We start from the raw sequence: 17,784 nt of genomic DNA on the forward strand, positions 1-17,784 counted from the left end.
TGTGTGTGTGTACATCATTGTGTGTGTGTGTGTACATCATTGTCTTTGTGTGTGTGTACATCATTGTGTGTGTGTGTGTGTACATCATTGTCTCTGTGTGTGTGTGTGTACATCATTGTGTGTGTGTGTACATCATTGTCTTTGTGTGTGTGTACATCATTGTGTGTGTGTGTGTACATCATTGTCTCTGTGTGTGTGTGTACATCATTGTGTGTGTGTGTACATCATTGTCTTTGTGTGTGTGTACATCATTGTGTGTGTGTACATCATTGTCTTTGTGTGTGTGTACATCATTGTGTGTGTGTGTGTACATCATTGTCTGTGTGTGTGTGTACATCATTGTGTGTGTGTACATCATTGTCTGTGTGTGTGTACATCATTGTGTGTGTGTACATCATTGTCTCTGTGTGTGTGTACATCATTGTGTGTGTGTGTGTACATCATTGTGTGTGTGTGTGTACATCATTGTCTCTGTGTGTGTGTACATCATTGTCTCTGTGTGTGTGTGTACATCATTGTCTTTCTGCAATCTCGCTCAGTGGCCTTCAATCCCTGGCCGGCCGACTCATTGCATCACCCCCCTCCTCGCTTCCACCCCTTCTACCCCCCCCACCTCTCCCCTTCTTCCTTAACCTCCACTCACCTCCCCCTCACCTCGACTGCTCCCAGGGCCCCCTCCTCACCTCTGCTCCCTTCATTTCACATATCGCCTCCCCCTCCACCCCCACTCTGCTCACTTCTCATCATCTTGCCCACTCCTTTAGTCACCACTCACCTCCCCCTCCCTCTCTCTCTCTGGAACCCCCCCCCCCCCTCCTCGTCTCCCTAGCCCTGTGGTGCGACTTTGAGGATCAGTGCCGGTGGGAGGTGAGCGGAGAAATCCCGGACTGGATCGTGAACTCATCCGACACGAATTCTGGATCGGGTGAGTGACCCCCCGCCCCCACTCCCCCCCCCCCCCCACCGCCCTTAGCGACAGAATACTCCAACCGAGAGGTTCGGTTCCAGGATATCCCACGTCGAGGTGCCTCCACCGCATTGCGGGGGCTCGAGAGGGCGGCCCTAAATGAACCACGACACCTCGCTGGCTGATCTCGTCAAGAAGCATAAACCACCATCACGCAAACTCGGGTGGACTTCCTCGCAACAACAGCCACTTCTGGGCCGGCACATCGAACAGCAACGGTGGTCACCGCATCGCGCGGCGCTTTCAGATGCGCTTCTGCGGCAGTCGGGAACGTTCTCTTCCATTCCGATATTAGGAAGCCACTTGGAGCTAAGCACTTTTTAATATCTAGATTTTGCAAGGTCATTTCTTTAGAAGCGCTTTTTGTGTGTAGTTTGTTGTCTTACACCCGCACCTCCGATGAACACGGTTGGCTACGTACGGTGCGAAAGAAGTTCAACTTGCATACATGGGGTACTTGGCCTTCTCTTCTATGCTGGAGGAGGTGGCAGCACCCTCACTTCACCCCGCCACACGCCACCAGCCGATCGATAAATGCGGGTGACGACTTTAAGAAACGTTACAAAACAAAAATACGGCACTTGGATTTGTAAATAATCAGCGGTTTGAAATTACGTAATATTTATGCACACCACATAAAACATCCCGCGTATAGCCTCACTGTATAAAGTGCTGTTAGAGAGCACCTATTAAGGCCAGCATGGTCGCTCCAATGGGTGGCGTGAACAGTACCAATCCCGTCCGCCTTTGTCTTCCCAAGTGCTGATGTTTCTGCACCGCACCAGGTGCTCGATTTAAAGCGGAGTCGACCTCGTGGCGGCATATCCACGGCTCAGACAGACAGTATCGCCACTGGCGGTGAGCGGCAGTCGACCTCGGGTCGTAGCGCAGTGCGCTAACCACTACCCCACCGCTCCCCCTCCCTCCCTCTCCACCCTCCCCGTTGCCACAGGACACTTTCTCACCCTGAGCCCCGCTAGCCACCACCACCACCACCAGTGGCCCGAGGATGGGGACGCAGGGATCGATGGAGGGGAGGATCCCCGTGCGGTGCCGGTGCCGGGGGGGTTTGAAGCGCGGCACGGTGACCACGCGGTCCTCGCGAGGAGTCCGGCTCTGGGGTTCGCCGCCCGCGGCTGCCGCTTCTGTGCCGGGGTCGCAGCCCGGCGGCTCGGGGCCACCCGGGACGGCCCCTCGTGGGACCTGCGCGTGTCCGTCTACGGCCCCTCTAACGCGCGTGTCATCGCCTTCGCGAACCTTACCCTCGGTGAGGAACGGTGAGTGGCTTCTCTGATCTTTATGTATCTACCATGAAGTACTCCGCTCTTTGTACGACGATCCCAGCAGATGGAGCATGTCCTTAGCGCACGTGTCCAGTAAATCTGTGTAGTGACTGAGCGAGAGACACGAAGAGTAGGAGGCACTCTGTTTATTAACGCGGCCTGACAGTGACACTGGGTAACTACGGCTCCCAGTCAGGACAGCTGCTAGCCTGCCTGACTGGGTGACGCCCAAGATGGTGAAGACGACGACGAGAAGGACGGTGAAGACTTCAGCAGCACAACGGGGATCCCCCCACTCCACACGACAGCCCCGAGGTCCCCTCCAAGGGCCCCTCTTTTAATCTCAGCGCGGCCTAGCCCCGCCCCCAGCCACGCCGCCTTTCTAGAACCTACTAGCAGGTTCCTCGATGTGCCCCTTCCGTGACCTTTCCCCTAGATCCCGCTCTGGTCTATCACGTGACCTGCTGACGTCAGGGCTGCTCTAGCTGCAGATCCCCTTCCCCGCCAGCAGCCAGCGCTATGCTGCTACGTGACCGATTCTATGTCACTACACATGCAGTACGCTCACACAGTACACGCACAATACACACACAATGTTGTCACACGTCCGACCTCATAGCCGCATGTAGAGTGAATTCAAACCACATAAAATAGCGGGTAGAAATAGGTGAGCCGCATATAAGCACCGCTGCCAACACAGCCATCAGAAGAAGCAGCGAGGCCATTATTGTATCCGTGCTCATTAATCCACAACAGGAGCTGCAGGGTTAACCCTACGGGAACCCTGGCACGCAAAGATGGAATGGTCGCACACTGAGAAACAAGCGCTTGCATCACGACACCGCGTTCACAGCCTAATACTATTAATGTAGACGACGACGATGACGGTGAGAGGTAAGAATGTATTACTGCTTCCTCCCCCCTCTGTGCGAATTTACAGAAATTGACCCGAGCGTTGACCCCAATACGGAAACGAATTTCCGAGCAAGGCGCAAAACATTGTTTCGTGAAGAACATCTACACATGCTGCACGTGCACAATAGGCATAGACAAAGATCCCCCATATAGCCCTTAGCAGACTGTTGGGGCAAGTGCTGTTAGCGAGTAGCATCTATGAAGGACGTAACGGCACACGAGGGGGTGGGTGGCCAGCACCACGCTCGGCCGCCTTTGTCTCCCTAGTGGCGATGTTTACGCACTGCACAAGGTACTCATTTGAGGCTGAGTCGGCCTAGGGGAGGGCCCAGAACGTGCACACACACAAAGAACCCCCATATAGCCCTTAACAGACTGTTGAGGCAAGTGCTGTTAGCGAGTAGCACCTATGACGGCAGGCGTGATGCAGAATTGGGTGGGGTTGGCCTCTGCACCACGCCCGGCCGCCTTTGTCTCTCCCAAGCACTGATGTTTACACACCGCACCAGGTACTCGTGTAAGGCTGAGTCGGCCCCAGTGGAATCGCCTAGGACTGGTTCGGATATTCTCCCCGCTGATGTCGGCCGTGAGTGGCAGAGCGCGCTAATCACTGCGCCACCGCTCCCCGTACACACACACACACGTGAAATCACGTGTTTAATTAGTAAACATGTTCGTCGATAACACTGTCCGACCTTACAATAATACAAATAGATGAGAGGAGTGTATGTGCTATCAATAATTGATGCGCTATGAAGAAGGGCTAATGCTCGAAACGTCAACTCTCATATTTATTATTTTCCTTTGAAGGCCACACACACACAAGCATAATTATTATTGATGAACCCGTTAAATTGTTGGTGATTGTGTTTGTAGTGCAGCGGTTACGAACCCGGCGACCCGAGTTCGATTCCCGCTCACGGCCAACACCGCCGACGATGACCTGAACCGGTCCTGGTCCTCCCCTAGGTCGACTCAGCCTCAAATGAGTACCTGGCGCGGTGCGCAAAAAATATCGATACTCGGGAGACAAAGGCGGCCGGGCGTGGTGCTGGCCACCAACCCACCCCCTCATTATAATTTCGAATGTCAACAATTTGTCGCTACGATCAGGACATTGCTGCTACACCAACTCCATGACGGGGGGCTGGGTGGAGGTCGGATTGGGGTGTCAGCTGGGAGGCGGGGATCGCTTACGGTCGGATGTCGTTACGTGGCCTCGAGTTATAACCTCAGGGAAACAATCGCGAAAATATGACCCTGAAGTCGCGATAATTTTCTCGCAGGGCAACGCGCAAATTCTTGATCTCGCATAGCTTCGACAAATTATTTGGCGAGGACAGCAGCTGCTGCCGCTGTTGATTTGACAGGGGCGCAAAGACAAAGACCACCCCCCCCCCGTGTAGCCTTAACAGACTGTTACCTTTGAAGGCCACAACGGCACTAACCACCACTACACTTGATTTGGCGCTTTCGTGACTGCAGGAATTATTCTTTGGTTCTTTCGGTAAAGTCACGTAGAAAGAGAAAATTATAAATTAAATACTAGCATACGACGTTTCGATTGCAACACAAGCAATCATCATCAGACATCAGGTACAAATGAAAGAGAAAACAAAACCTAGTAAGCTTAGAAACATAATGCGATACAACGCAGATAGTCGGCTAACATAACAGTCAACACCCTACCTGGTTGCTTACGTTCTTCCAAAGATTGCAAAATTTAAGAGAGAGATTAAACACAGAACAACCACACACACACAGGGCCACTGATGGTTGGCACAGATGGTGCACTAATCACCACTACACTACCGCCCCCCTCCCCACCACACACACACAGGGTCACTGATGGCTGGCACTGGTGGTGCACTAACCACCACTACACTACCGCTCCCCTCCCCACCACACACACACACAGGGTCACTGATGGCTGGCACTGGTGGTGCACTAATCGCCACTACACTACCGCCCCCCTCCCCACCACACACACACACAGGGTTACTGATGGTTGGCATTGGTGGTGCACTAACCACCACTACACTACCGCCCCCCCTCCCCACCACACACACATGGTTACTGATGGCTGGTTCTGGTGGTGCACTAACCACCACTGCACTACCGCTCCCCTCCCCACCACCACACACACACAGGGTCACTGATGGCTGGCACTGGTGGTGCACTAACCACCACTACACTACCGCTCCCCTCCCCACCACACACACACAGAACCACTGATGGCTGGCTCTGGTGGTGCACTCATCACCACTACACTACCGCTCCCCTCCCCACCACACACACACAGGGTTACTGATGGCTGGCTTTGATGGTGCACTAACCACCACTACACTACCGCCCCCTCCCCACCACACACACACACAGGGTTACTGATGGCTGGCTCTGGTGGTGCACTAACCACCACTGCACTACCCCTCCCCTCCCCACCACCACACACACACAGGGCCACTGATGGCTGGCTCTGGTGGTGCACTAATCACCACTACACTACCGCTCCCCTCCCCACCACACACACACAGGGTTACTGATGGCTGGCTTTGATGGTGCACTAACCACCACTACACTACCGGCCCCCTCCCCACCACACACACACAGGGCCACTGATGGCTGGCACTGGTGGTGCACTAACCACCACTACACTACCGCCCCCCTCCCCACCACACACACACACAGGCCCACTGATGGCTGGCTCTGGTGGTGCACTAATCACCACTACACTACCGCCCCCCTCCCCACCACACACACACACACAGGACCACTGATGGCTGGCTCTGGTGGTGCACTAATCACCACTACACTACCGCCCCCCTCCCCACCACACACACACAGGACCACTGATGGCTGGCTCTGGTGGTGCACTAATCACCACTACACTACCGCCCCCCTCCCCACCACACACACACACAGGACCACTGATGGCTGGCTCTGGTGGTGCACTAATCACCACTACACTACCGCCCCCTCCCCACCACACACACACAGGGTTACTGATGGTTGGCATTGGTGGTGCACTAACCACCACTACACTACCGCCCCCTCCCCACCACACACACACACAGGACCACTGATGGCTGGCACTGGTGGTGCACTAACCACCACTACACTACCGCCCCCCTCCCCACCACACACACAGGGCCACTGATGGCTGGCTCTGGTGGTGCACTAACCACCACTGCACTACCGCTCCCCTCCCCACCACCACACACACACAGGGTCACGGATGGCTGGCACTGGTGGTGCACTAACCACCACTACACTACCGCTCCCCTCCCCACCACACACACACACAGAACCACTGATGGCTGGCTCTGGTGGTGCACTAATCACCACTACACTACCGCTCCCCTCCCCACCACACACACACAGGGTTACTGATGGCTGGCTTTGATGGTGCACTAACCACCACTACACTACCGCCCCCCTCCCCACCACACACACACAGGGTTACTGATGGTTGGCACTGGTGGTGCACTAACCACCACTACACTACCGCCCCCCTCCCCACCACACACACACAGGGCCACTGATGGCTGGCTCTGGTGGTGCACTAACCACCACTGCACTACCGCCCCCCTCCCCACCACACACACACACAGGGCCACTGATGGCTGGCTCTTATAGTGCACTAACCACCACTGCACTACCGCCCCCCTCCCCACCACACACACACACAGGGTCACTGATGGCTGGCACTGGTGGTGCACTAACCACCACTGCACTACCGCTCCCCTCCCCACCACACACACACACATGGTTACTGATGGCTGGCTCTGATGGTGCACTAATCACCACTGCACTACCGCCCCCCTCCCCACCACACACACACACAGGGCCACTGGTGGCTGGCACTGATGATGCACTAACCACCACTACACTACCGCCCCCTCCCCACCACACACACACAGGGTTACTGATGGTTGGCACTGGCGGCGCGTGTGCGTGAGCGTTGGGCGGCTGGAGGCTTCGTCCAGGCTCTCCCTCTCTTCACGCGGCTCCCCGCGGACAGCCCTGGCTCTTGACGACCTGGGACTCATCGACTGCCAGCCAGGTGCAGTGAGTGCCGTGGGAGTGAGCGGCCAGCACCCGCGCCCGATCCTCCGTTTGACTCCCCCGCCGTCACGATGTTTACACGCCGCGCCAGTTTCTCGTTCGTGTTTGTTGAACTTCTTTCGCACCGCACGTAGCCAACCGTGCGAATCGGAGGCGCGCGGGGGAAGGACAACGAACTAAACGCGAAAAAAAAGTTCGAACAAAAATGTTATTTTGTCACTATAGGCGATGATTTAAATGCGCACTGCTCGAGTGGCTTTCTAACAACGGTAGGAAGAGCGTTCCAGACGGCCGCAGAAGGGCCGTGACCACCGTTTTTGTTCGATGGTTAGACAAAAGCCACTGCGGGGATGGTGTGTCCGTCCGTGTGTGTGTTGTGGGGAGTGGTAGTGTCGCGGTTAGCGCGCTGCACTACGGACCTGGCCACCCGAGTTCGATTCCCGCTCACGGCAAACACCAGTGACGATTATCTGAACCGGTCCTGGGCCTCCCCTAGGTCGACTCAGCCTCAAATGAGTACCTGGTGCGGTGTGTAAACATCGCCACTAGGGAGACAAAGGCGGTCGGGCGTGGTGCTGGCCACCCACCCCCTCGTGTACCGTTCCGGCCTTCATAGGTGCTCGCTAATAGCACTTGCCCCTACCGTTTGTTAAGGCTATACGGGGGATCTTTTGTGTGCGTTAGCGGTGGTGTGGGGGGAGCAGTAGTGTAGTGGTTAGCGCACCGCACTACGAACCCCTGCCGCCAGAGTTCGATTCCCGCTCGCGACCAACCACAGTGGCGGATATTTGGACCGGTCCTGAGCCTCACAAAAGTCGACTCAGCTGCCTTAAACGAGTACCTGGTGCGGGGGAGACAAAGGCGGTCGAGCGTGGTCCTGGTCACCCACCTCCTTCGTGTGCCGTTCTGGCTTTAATAGGTGCACACAAACAGCACTTGCCCCGACAGTCTGCTAGAGGCTATACGGGGGAATCCTCATCTTCGTGGTGGTGTGTGCGGCGGTGATGATGATGATGATGTGTGCGATCAAGAATGGCCATTGCCCGAGACGTCGCTCATGACGTTGTTTTTGTTTTTCTTTCAAGGCCACACACACACACCGAGTGCTGTTGACGACCGCATTGAGATTGGCTGTTTGTTTGTTTGTCACTGAACGCACAACACAATCGGACGCCCTTGTAGAGGTAACATCACAGCAACAGCAGCAGCAACATAAATAAATAAACAGACAATAAATAACATTCCTTGCATCTTAACATCGCGATTGATGGCGACTGATTGCGATGGCGTTCATCATCCAGCAGTAGATCGACAAAGGTGGGGGGAGCGGAGGGGCTGCGCATTAATTGTATCAGTATCATGATCGTTGTCGGTAGTAGTAGTGGTATGCTATTATTATTATTAATAATAATAAAGTGAAGTTACGAGTGTGGTGGCCGCGTGGTGTGGACGCGCTCCGGTCTCGAGGCTGTGAGAGCCCCTCGTGAGCGACTCGAGCCAGAACGAGCCGCTCGCCGCGTCCCACTACGCGACCTCAAAGGGCCCAGAGGGGGGGGGTACGGGGGGGGATCAGAGGGGGGGGGGTGCAGAGGGGGAGGGGGTTACAGAGGGGGTGGGGGGTACAGAGGGGGGGGGGTACAGAGGGGGAGGGGGGGAACAGAGGGGGGGTACAGAGGGGGAGGGGGGAACAGAGGGTGTGGGAGTAACAGAAGGGGGTGGGGGTACAGAGGGGGTGGGTACAGAGGGGGAGGGGGGTACAGAGGGGGTGGGGGGGTAACAGAGGGGGAGGGGGGAACAGAGGGGGTGGGGGGTACAGAGGGGGGGGGGGGGTACAGAGGGAGGGGGGGTACAGAGGGAGGGGGGTACAGAGGGGGTGGGGGTACAGAGGGGGTGGGGGTACAGAGGGGAGGGTTACAGAGGGGGTGGGGGGTACAGAGGGGGGGGGGGTACAGAGGGAGGGGGGTACAGAGGGGGTGGGGGTACAGAGGGGGAGGGGGTACAACAACATCATCAACATCATCAACATCATCATCAACATCATCCTCAACATCATCCACATCATCATCATCAACATCATCAACATCATCATCATCAACAACATCAACAACATCCTCAACATCATCATCAACATCATCCTCAACATCATCAACATCATCATCAACAACATCATCATCAACATCATCATCAACAACATCAACATCATCAACATCATCATCAACATCATCATCAACAACATCAACATCAGCAGTAGCAGCGTGCTCACAAACGTCCTCACCAACGTGCCCTGCAAAGGCCCACTCACATTTATGAACGCTCAATATTGTTATTCATATTATCATCATCATCATTGTTATAATTCTGCTCGTTTACCTGCAGGAAAGCCTCACTGAGTCTTGGGACTCTGTTTTCACGAGGTTCCTTCCAGGTTTTCGCAGTACAGGGGGGGCGGGGAGCGATGATTGCTGCTTTGCGTGTGATCCCAATTGAGTAATTTACGGTGTAACTTTACGATTTTTTTTTTCTAATTTAGGGGGCTGGACATTTTTTCCTACTATTTTGTTTACATTCCCCCACCCCCCTTCCCAATTTGTTATTTTACTCCCGATTGCGCAACGGGCGTCACGGGACGAAGAATCCATTCGTAAATCTCCGCGGAGGCAACGCGAACGGTCAGCGGAAGTTGATGTCGCAGAACTACAGCTGTGAGATCCCTTCGCACGGTTCGGAGCGGTGCAATCTCACCGGCTCTGCCACCGAGTGGAATGTTTGTCGCATGACGGTCAAAGCGATGTTTAATTTCATCGGAGCTGGAATGTCACCCAATGTTACGCGATGGGTGTTTGTCCGTTAGTCGGGGAGCGAGGGTGGTGACGAGTGCTGATTGCTCTGCGTGCGTTATATGAATTGAATACTGGTAGGAACCTCCTGGTTACACCAGACCACAGGGGATTATTGTGTCCGTCCGTCGTGCATCAAAAAATGGGGGGGGTGGGGCTGGGTGGAGAGGGGAGGGTGGGGAGGGTGGAAAGGGGCTGGGTGGGGAGGGGAGGGTGGGGAGGGGCTGGGTGGGGAGGGTGGGGCTGGGTGTGGAGGGGCTGGTCACCCCGTGGTGCCCTTATAAAACTCAACGTTTAACCTACTCACGCCGGCTTGTGCCCGCCCTCACAGTCGGGCATATTTGCGGAATACACCCCGCCGCCGTTGACCCTGGCCATTGACCGAGCAACCCAACGTTCCTACCAGGTCCCTCCGTAGGAATGTGTTCACACTCGTGGCCGTTTAGAGTAATTTGGCTGCTATAATTTCCACGTGATAAGCCACTTTGTTGAGCTATCATTTGTGGCCAGGTCGCTGATGAAAAAGAGCTGAATAGCTCAGTGCGCCTTACGTGGTAAAAAAAATATATATTCGTGGTTCTTTCGGTAATGTCACGTAAAGTCACACCTGATGATGATTGCTTGTGTTGCAGTCGAAACGTCGTGAGAATTTTGTTTTACATTTTTATTATTTTATTGTTTCCCTTCTACGTGACTTTACCGAAAGAACCAAGAATATGAATCCCTGCAGTCACGAAAGCTTTAAATCAAAAACATATATAGTTAAGTTTTCCTATGGGTCTCTGTTGGTATATGGATCTCAATGAGTATGGGTCTCTGTGGGTCTCTTATGAGTCTCAATGAGTCTGCAGAATGATGTGTTTAGAAAATTTGGCTGATATAAATTTCCACGTCGTTGAGCTTGTAATTTGTGACTGCCAGGTCGCTTCTGAAAAAATATTTTGTTTAGTTTAGTTTCTGAGACCCGGCGAGATGGCGGGCATCCGGACTGACATAGGTTGGCGTGCATCGTTGTTTTTTTTCCGGGTGTTACGTTCATCGCACGAGCAGACAAACATCCTTGAAGTAAATCAATCGGGTCCCCACTCATGGCGGAATGTGTGACCACGTGTCTGCCCCTGGAACCACTTGAAACGCGAGAACCACGGCATTTTGTCCCATGCATGAGGTCCTTCCTCTCCCATGATTGCCCTCTCGCTCGCCCGCCCGCGCGAAACTCTCCAATCGCCATGCAACCTGCCCAGACACGCGCGTGCGTTTCAAGCCAAGTGGTGTGTGCGTCTGTGTGTGTGTGTATACGTGTGTGTGTGTGTACGTGCGTGTCTGTGTGTGTGTACGTGTGTGGAGCGGTGGTGGAGCGGTTAGCGCGCTGCGTTACGCTCACGGCCAACACCAGTGACGATTATCTGAATCGGCCCTGGGCCTCCCCTAAGTCGACTCAGCCTCAAATGAGTACCTGGTGCGATGTGCAAACATCGCCACTAGGGAGACAAAGGCGGCTGGGCGTTGTGTTGGCCACCCACCCCCTCGTGTGCCGTGCCGGCCTTTATAGGTGCTCGCTAACAGCACTTGCCCCTACAGTCTGTTAAGGCTATACGGGGGATCTTTATCTTTGGGTGTGTGTGTACGTGTAGCAGTAGTGTAGCGGTTAGCGCGATGCGCTGCGAACCCGGCGACCCGAGTTCTCACGGCCAACACTGGTGACGATTATCTGAACCGGTCCTGGGCCTCGCCTAAGTCGACTCAGCCTCAAATTTAATGATGCTACGTTGGCACTGCGGTTGCATAAGCACAATAATATTTTAAAAAATTGGTACATTCGTCAAAAAGCACGACCATAACGAGGAACCCATTAGACAGTCTATAAAATAGGCAACGTTTCGGGCAAGGGCTCTTCTTCATGGCACATAAACAGAAAGGCCAGGGAGAGGATGATAAGACTTGGAGACTGCACTTGATGAGAATGAAACAAATATATTCTGATAACCACTTTCTAAACAATAGTTAGGCCTACATAATAGTAGCAATTGAGTCACAGACAATAATAATAATAATCATAAAACTCATTACGCATTTATATTATAAAATATTGCTGGGACATTTGAGCAAGGAATCGATGTATCTTTCTGATGAGATGCAACGCATGATAGCAGACAACGTGTGTGTACGCGTGTGTGTGTACGCGTGCGCGTGTGTGTGTACGCGTGTGTGTACGCGTGTGTGTACGCGTGTGTGTGTACGCGTGTGCGTGTGTGTGTACGCGTGCGCGTGTGTGTGTACGCGTGCGCGTGTGTGTGTACGCGCGTGTGTGTGTACGCGTGCGCGTGTGTGTGTACGCGTGTGCGTGTGTGTGTACGCGTGCGCGTGTGTGTGTACGCGCGTGTGTGTGTACGCGTGCGCGTGTGTGTGTACGCGTGTGCGTGTGTGTGTACGCGTGCGCGTGTGTGTGTACGCGCGTGTGTGTGTACGCGTGCGCGCGTGCATATGCCCAACTTCTTTCGCACCATACGTAGACAACCGTGCCGATCGGAGGTGCGGGGCTACTCGGGACGTCCCAGGAGGAGACGGATTTCCACTCTGCGCCCCAGAACCCCAAGACGAACATCCGGCGGCGGCGGGGCGACGCGCGGCTCGGCGGGAAGAGAAGGCCGCAAACTTCGAGTTCTTGGAGAAGCGGCCGTCCCTGAACACCGAAGGCGAGCAGTGCGCACGCGGTCACCGCTCGCCTGCACGTGCACGGAACAATGTGCACGGGGCAAAGGTCCCCCCCCCCCCCCCCCCCCGTGTAGCTCTCGAATAGGCGAGGGAGGTTGGGTCAAATTCATATTCTCGGTTGTTTCGGTAAAGTCACGCAGATAAAAAAATAAAAAAATACATTTTTAAATTACAAATAAATAATAAATAAAAGTAACAAAACCCACGACGTTTCGATCGCAACACAAGCGGCCTTCATCAGGCGGAGAGAAAAGAGGGGGCAAGCCTCCAAATGCAACTGCTTAGAGCGCCGTTGGCGGAGTCGCGCGAGTGAAGACCGGCACCGGGGCACGCGGGGGGGGGGGGGGTACGTGTGAGGACGAGATGTGTCGTGATAGAATGAAGTTAGCAAATTCCTCGGTCCCCCCCCCCCCCCCGATATTAGGAAGCCACTGGAGCTGTCCTCTTTTAAATTGTCGTCTCGATTGAAAACTAATTTCTCGAGAACTGCTTTTCGCTTTTGGTTTGTTGTCCTTCCCCCGGGCAACTCCGATGAGCGCGGTTGGCTACGTACGGTGCGAAAGAAGTTCAACTTGCATACGTGGGGTACTTGGCCTTCTCTTCTACGCTGGAGGAGGTGGCAGCACCCTCACTTCACCCCGCCACACGCCACCAGCTGATCGATAAATGCGGGTGACGACTTTAAGAAACGTTACAAATCCAACATACGGCACTTGGATTTGTAAATAATCAGCGGTTTCATATTACGCAATATTAATGCACACCACATAAAACATCCCGCGTATAAATTTCGATTTAAAGCGTTCGTGACTGCAGGGATTCATCTTCTTGGATCTTTCGGTAAAGTCACGTAAAAGGAAAATAATAAAAAATTATAAAAATAAAACATAACAAAATAATATAATAATATTATATAATATTTTGTTTTCCTTCTACGTGACTTTACCGAAAGAACCAAGAAGATGAATCCCGCGTACAGCCTCATTGTATAGAGTGCTGTTAGCGAGCACCTATTAAGGCCAGCATGGTCTCCCCAATGGGTGGCGTGAAAAGTATCAAGCCCGTCCGCCTTTGTCTCCCCAATGCTCATGATGGTTACATCATGAGCATTGGTAGCGAAACGTCGGACATCTTACCGAACTAACTGAGCCACGCAGCAGCAGCATCAACACAACCGCGAAAGAAAAACAGATATAACCTCACGCTGTCGTATTTTTAAATCCTTTATATTAAGTTCACTTGCTTGCTTGCTTGCGCGCTTACGACCGTGCAAATCTTTCGGTCGTTTTTTAACCCACTTCCCGTGATCCAATCGAGCTGACATTTTGCACACAGACTCGTTGTGCGTGACAATTTATTTTTCGTGAAAAATGTTTTTCCTAAATTTTCTACTTATTAGGAAAAAAAAATGTAATATTTAATTTAAAATACCAATGTGATAAAAATGTAACTCTTACCCAAGAAAAACAGAAATGAATAATAAAATAAAACCGATGCCACGCATATAAAGGATTTATAGTGAAAAACTTTGTTTTACGGGTTAATTTTTTGAAAGTCAAGATGGGCTTTTTTTACGTGAGATCATCGGAGGGCGAATCTTTGCAGGAACCGCCGAGGGCGATGATTTTCGGAGGCGAGCATCGTCTGTGGATTCCCAGGGCAGGCGGGCGGCACTGCAGCGCAGTTCACTCCACGTGTTTGCCCAGATGATGACGACGACGACGACGATGAGGAGGAGTGTGCGGCAGCGGCCGCTTTCGCGCCGTAGATCACATCGTCTAGCACATTCTTTTGGCCCCGCCCCCCTCCCCCTCCCGATACGTTGTGCCTGGCGCCCCCTCTCCTTCCCCCCCCCCAACTTGCTTTTAAGGGATTGCATCTTGAATCATTGCCTCACTTGATGCAGCTAATCTGGCTGTGACGGTCCCACCTGATGACGGAGACTTGTGTTGCCTCCGAAACGTCGTGATTTTTTGTTTTTTATTTTATTTTATTTTCATTAATTTTAATGTTCTACCTACGTGACTTTACCGAAAAAACCTAAGAATATGGATGATGTGTACTTGATTTTGTTACACTGCAGCGCCTTCGAGGTCAAATGAAGACACGGCGAGATGTGGCACTTAAAATGAGTTTATTGGAAAGAGAAAACAAGAAGGCAGGGCACATCCTTCCCATATCCCGTCTCTCCACTCTCTCTCTCTTGTTTGTTTTACACGTCCCATCAGACACACGGCCTTTTCTGACAGTGATTTATCGGCCGAAGAGAAGCGCCATTCTGGCCCGGTTTCGACGTTCACTTTCTCATCAGCAGCAGAGCCATACTTTGCTGGTGGACTGCCCAGATGTTTGTAGGCAAGGACCGGTTTCGACATTCAGTGGCTCGTCTTCTTGGTTCTTTCGGTAAAGTCACGTAGAAGGGAAATAATAAAATAATAAAAATAAAACATAATAAAATAATTCTCACGACGTTTCGGCCACAACGCAAGCAGCCGTCCTCAGGTGAAGACCAGGTCTGTCGGGGAGACAGCGTCTGAATGAAACACCACCACGCTTGGAGCGTATATTTAAGCTGGGTTGAAACTCCCCGCCCACCTCCTACGCATTTCACAAGTAGTACTAATCACATATCTGCATTTCCCATAAATATGCTAAATTCCTCTTGATATGCAAATTATTTTGTCAAGGCGCTCTTCCCCTTCCAACCCAGCTTAAATATACGCTCCAAGCGTGGTGGTGTTTCATTCAGACGCTGTCTCCCCGACAAACCTGTTCTGCACCTGAGGACGGCTGCTTGCGTTGTGGCTGAAACGTCGTGAGAATCGTATTTTATTATGTTTTTTTTTTATTATTTTATTACTTCACTTCTACGTGACTTTACCGAAAGAACCAAGAAGATGAATCCCTGCAGTCACGAAAACTTTAAATCGTAAAATTCAGTGTCTCATCAGCAGCAGATTCAGGCAATGCTCGAACCAACGCTGTGGAACTACCAGATGCATATCGGCAAGGGGGGGGGGGGGGTGTATAACATTTCACAAGGAAAGCCGCGCTAGTGTCAATAATAATGAATGTCATTGCGTTGTTTCAGTCGAGACTTTTAACCGCGTGGTTTATGGGGCTCGCAATGAAAACACGCGCGCGGTGTGAGCAGAGCCGTCCCGCCTCATTAGCCGGGACTCGCTCTGCCGCTCGGCCGAGTCTCTCGCGGGTGTCGCAGATCTCCTCTGTCGCTCGTGTGACTCGGTCAAGTAGCTCTGGAACATTCTTGCCGACCGCCCGCCGACCGACACACACACGCGCGCGCGCGCGCACGCACGCGTACTCACCTGTGCACGTATCTATGCACGTGCAATGCGCTCACACACGTGCATTGCACGCGTAGGAACTGACACAAAAACTGACACACACACGGACATATGTGCAATGTACTCACATGCACTGACACACACACACACGTGCTCCGACACACACGTATAATGCGCCCACATGCACTGACATACACACACGTGCACTGACACACACAAACACGTGTGTGTGTGTTTGTGTGCGTGCTGCAGACATCGTTATTGCCAAGAGGGACCACATTCCTGATCCCAGCGCCCTGGGAGATCCTCTGAGCCGTGGACCGGGTAACAAATACATAATCATACCCCCCCCCCATCCCACTCACTCCGTCACCTTCAGGATTAACCCCCCCCCCCCCCCGTGGATAGGCCGCGTGCTGTCAGAGTTGCCGCGTTGCCTGAGAAACAGAATCAGAATCTTTATTTAGACTGCAAGAGGAATCCGATGAGCTATGAATCTCTTCGTTTTTTCTCTCACAGATGTCCAGTTGGGGCACGCGGTCAGAGCGTTACAACAAAAACAACAGCGACGAGCGTTAACAAACACACGACAAGAGTGCACAGCGTAGGAAAGCTAAGCCTAATCACTATCGCGTGGAAATTTATATTGGCCAAATGATCTAAATACATATTTATACAGACGCACAGAGACACATAGAGACCCAAAGAGACCCTTACTCCATAGAGACCCATAGACCCACAGAGAACCATCGTAAAACTAAACTTTTATTTTTTCTTTTACCGAGTAAGGCTCCACTGAGCTATTACATTACTTGTCAGAAGTGACCTGGCCACAATTGGTCGCTCAATGAAGAGGCTTATCGGGTGGAAATTTATATCAGCCAAATGATCTAAACACATCTTTCTACAGACGCATAGAGACTCATAGAAACCAACAGAGACCCTTACTCATAGAAACCCATAGACCCACAGCAATGTATAGCAGCCAAATATTCTAATTAATCTAAAAAATGTTTTTTGTTCCGTGTCGAGAAGTAGATTATATGTCGGAGTAATAATGCTATTATTAGAATTACTTATTTGTCCAGGATAACGGTACTGAGTCATGGGACTCTCCTTACGAGGGGCCCTGCTGTCACACTGGGTTTTTATTTCAAAGATGTTTTCATCCAATTATCGACGAGCTGTTCGTTATACACGTGGGGAGGAAAGCGGAGCACCTGGAGGACACCCACACCCTGCGCAAGGGAGCAACGCTCTATCCCCCTACAGATGGATTAAACCTTCCCCTCCCCATATCCATCTCTATCCATCTTTCTCGATCTCTCTCTTTCTCATTCCCTCCGTGTGCGTGTGTGTATCATCCGGTAGATGCCCGCTACCAGCACTTGCCCCAACAGTCTGTCATTGCCTATAACGGCAATCGTTGTCATCCAGCGGTGGATGACACACGCACAGTGGTTAGCGCACTGCGCTGCGAGCCCGACTCCCGCTCACGGCCACCAACCCCAGTGGCAGCGATTAAATTATCTAAAACCGGTCCTTGGCTTTCCCCGAGGTCAACTCGGCCTCAAATGAGCAACCGGTGCCGCGTGTGTGAAACATCGCCACGCGGTCGCCCCCCACCCGACCTCCCTCGTGCTCGCCCCGTGCTCAGCCAGCACTGGCCCCAGACGGGCCCTTCGGCGGCAACG

General features: G+C 52.6%; 1 protein-coding gene across 1 annotated transcript in view; it reads left to right on the forward strand.

Moving 5' to 3' along the window:
• The window catches only part of LOC144727512 (uncharacterized), a 49,105-nt gene that overhangs the window by 12,893 nt on the left and 18,428 nt on the right, over nucleotides 1–17,784 (forward strand). The window contains exons 2-7 of the mRNA XM_078606388.1: nucleotides 830–925; nucleotides 1,920–2,244; nucleotides 7,086–7,228; nucleotides 12,581–12,763; nucleotides 15,937–15,993; nucleotides 16,343–16,414. Of these exons, the coding sequence (XP_078462514.1) occupies nucleotides 830–925; nucleotides 1,920–2,244; nucleotides 7,086–7,228; nucleotides 12,581–12,763; nucleotides 15,937–15,993; nucleotides 16,343–16,414 (876 nt within the window). The remainder of the gene's footprint in view (nucleotides 1–829; nucleotides 926–1,919; nucleotides 2,245–7,085; nucleotides 7,229–12,580; nucleotides 12,764–15,936; nucleotides 15,994–16,342; nucleotides 16,415–17,784) is intronic.

Source organism: Lampetra planeri, chromosome 25 (assembly GCF_965212315.1).
Source record: "Lampetra planeri chromosome 25, kcLamPlan1.2.h2, whole genome shotgun sequence".
NCBI classification, from domain to species: domain Eukaryota; kingdom Metazoa; phylum Chordata; class Hyperoartia; order Petromyzontiformes; family Petromyzontidae; genus Lampetra; species Lampetra planeri.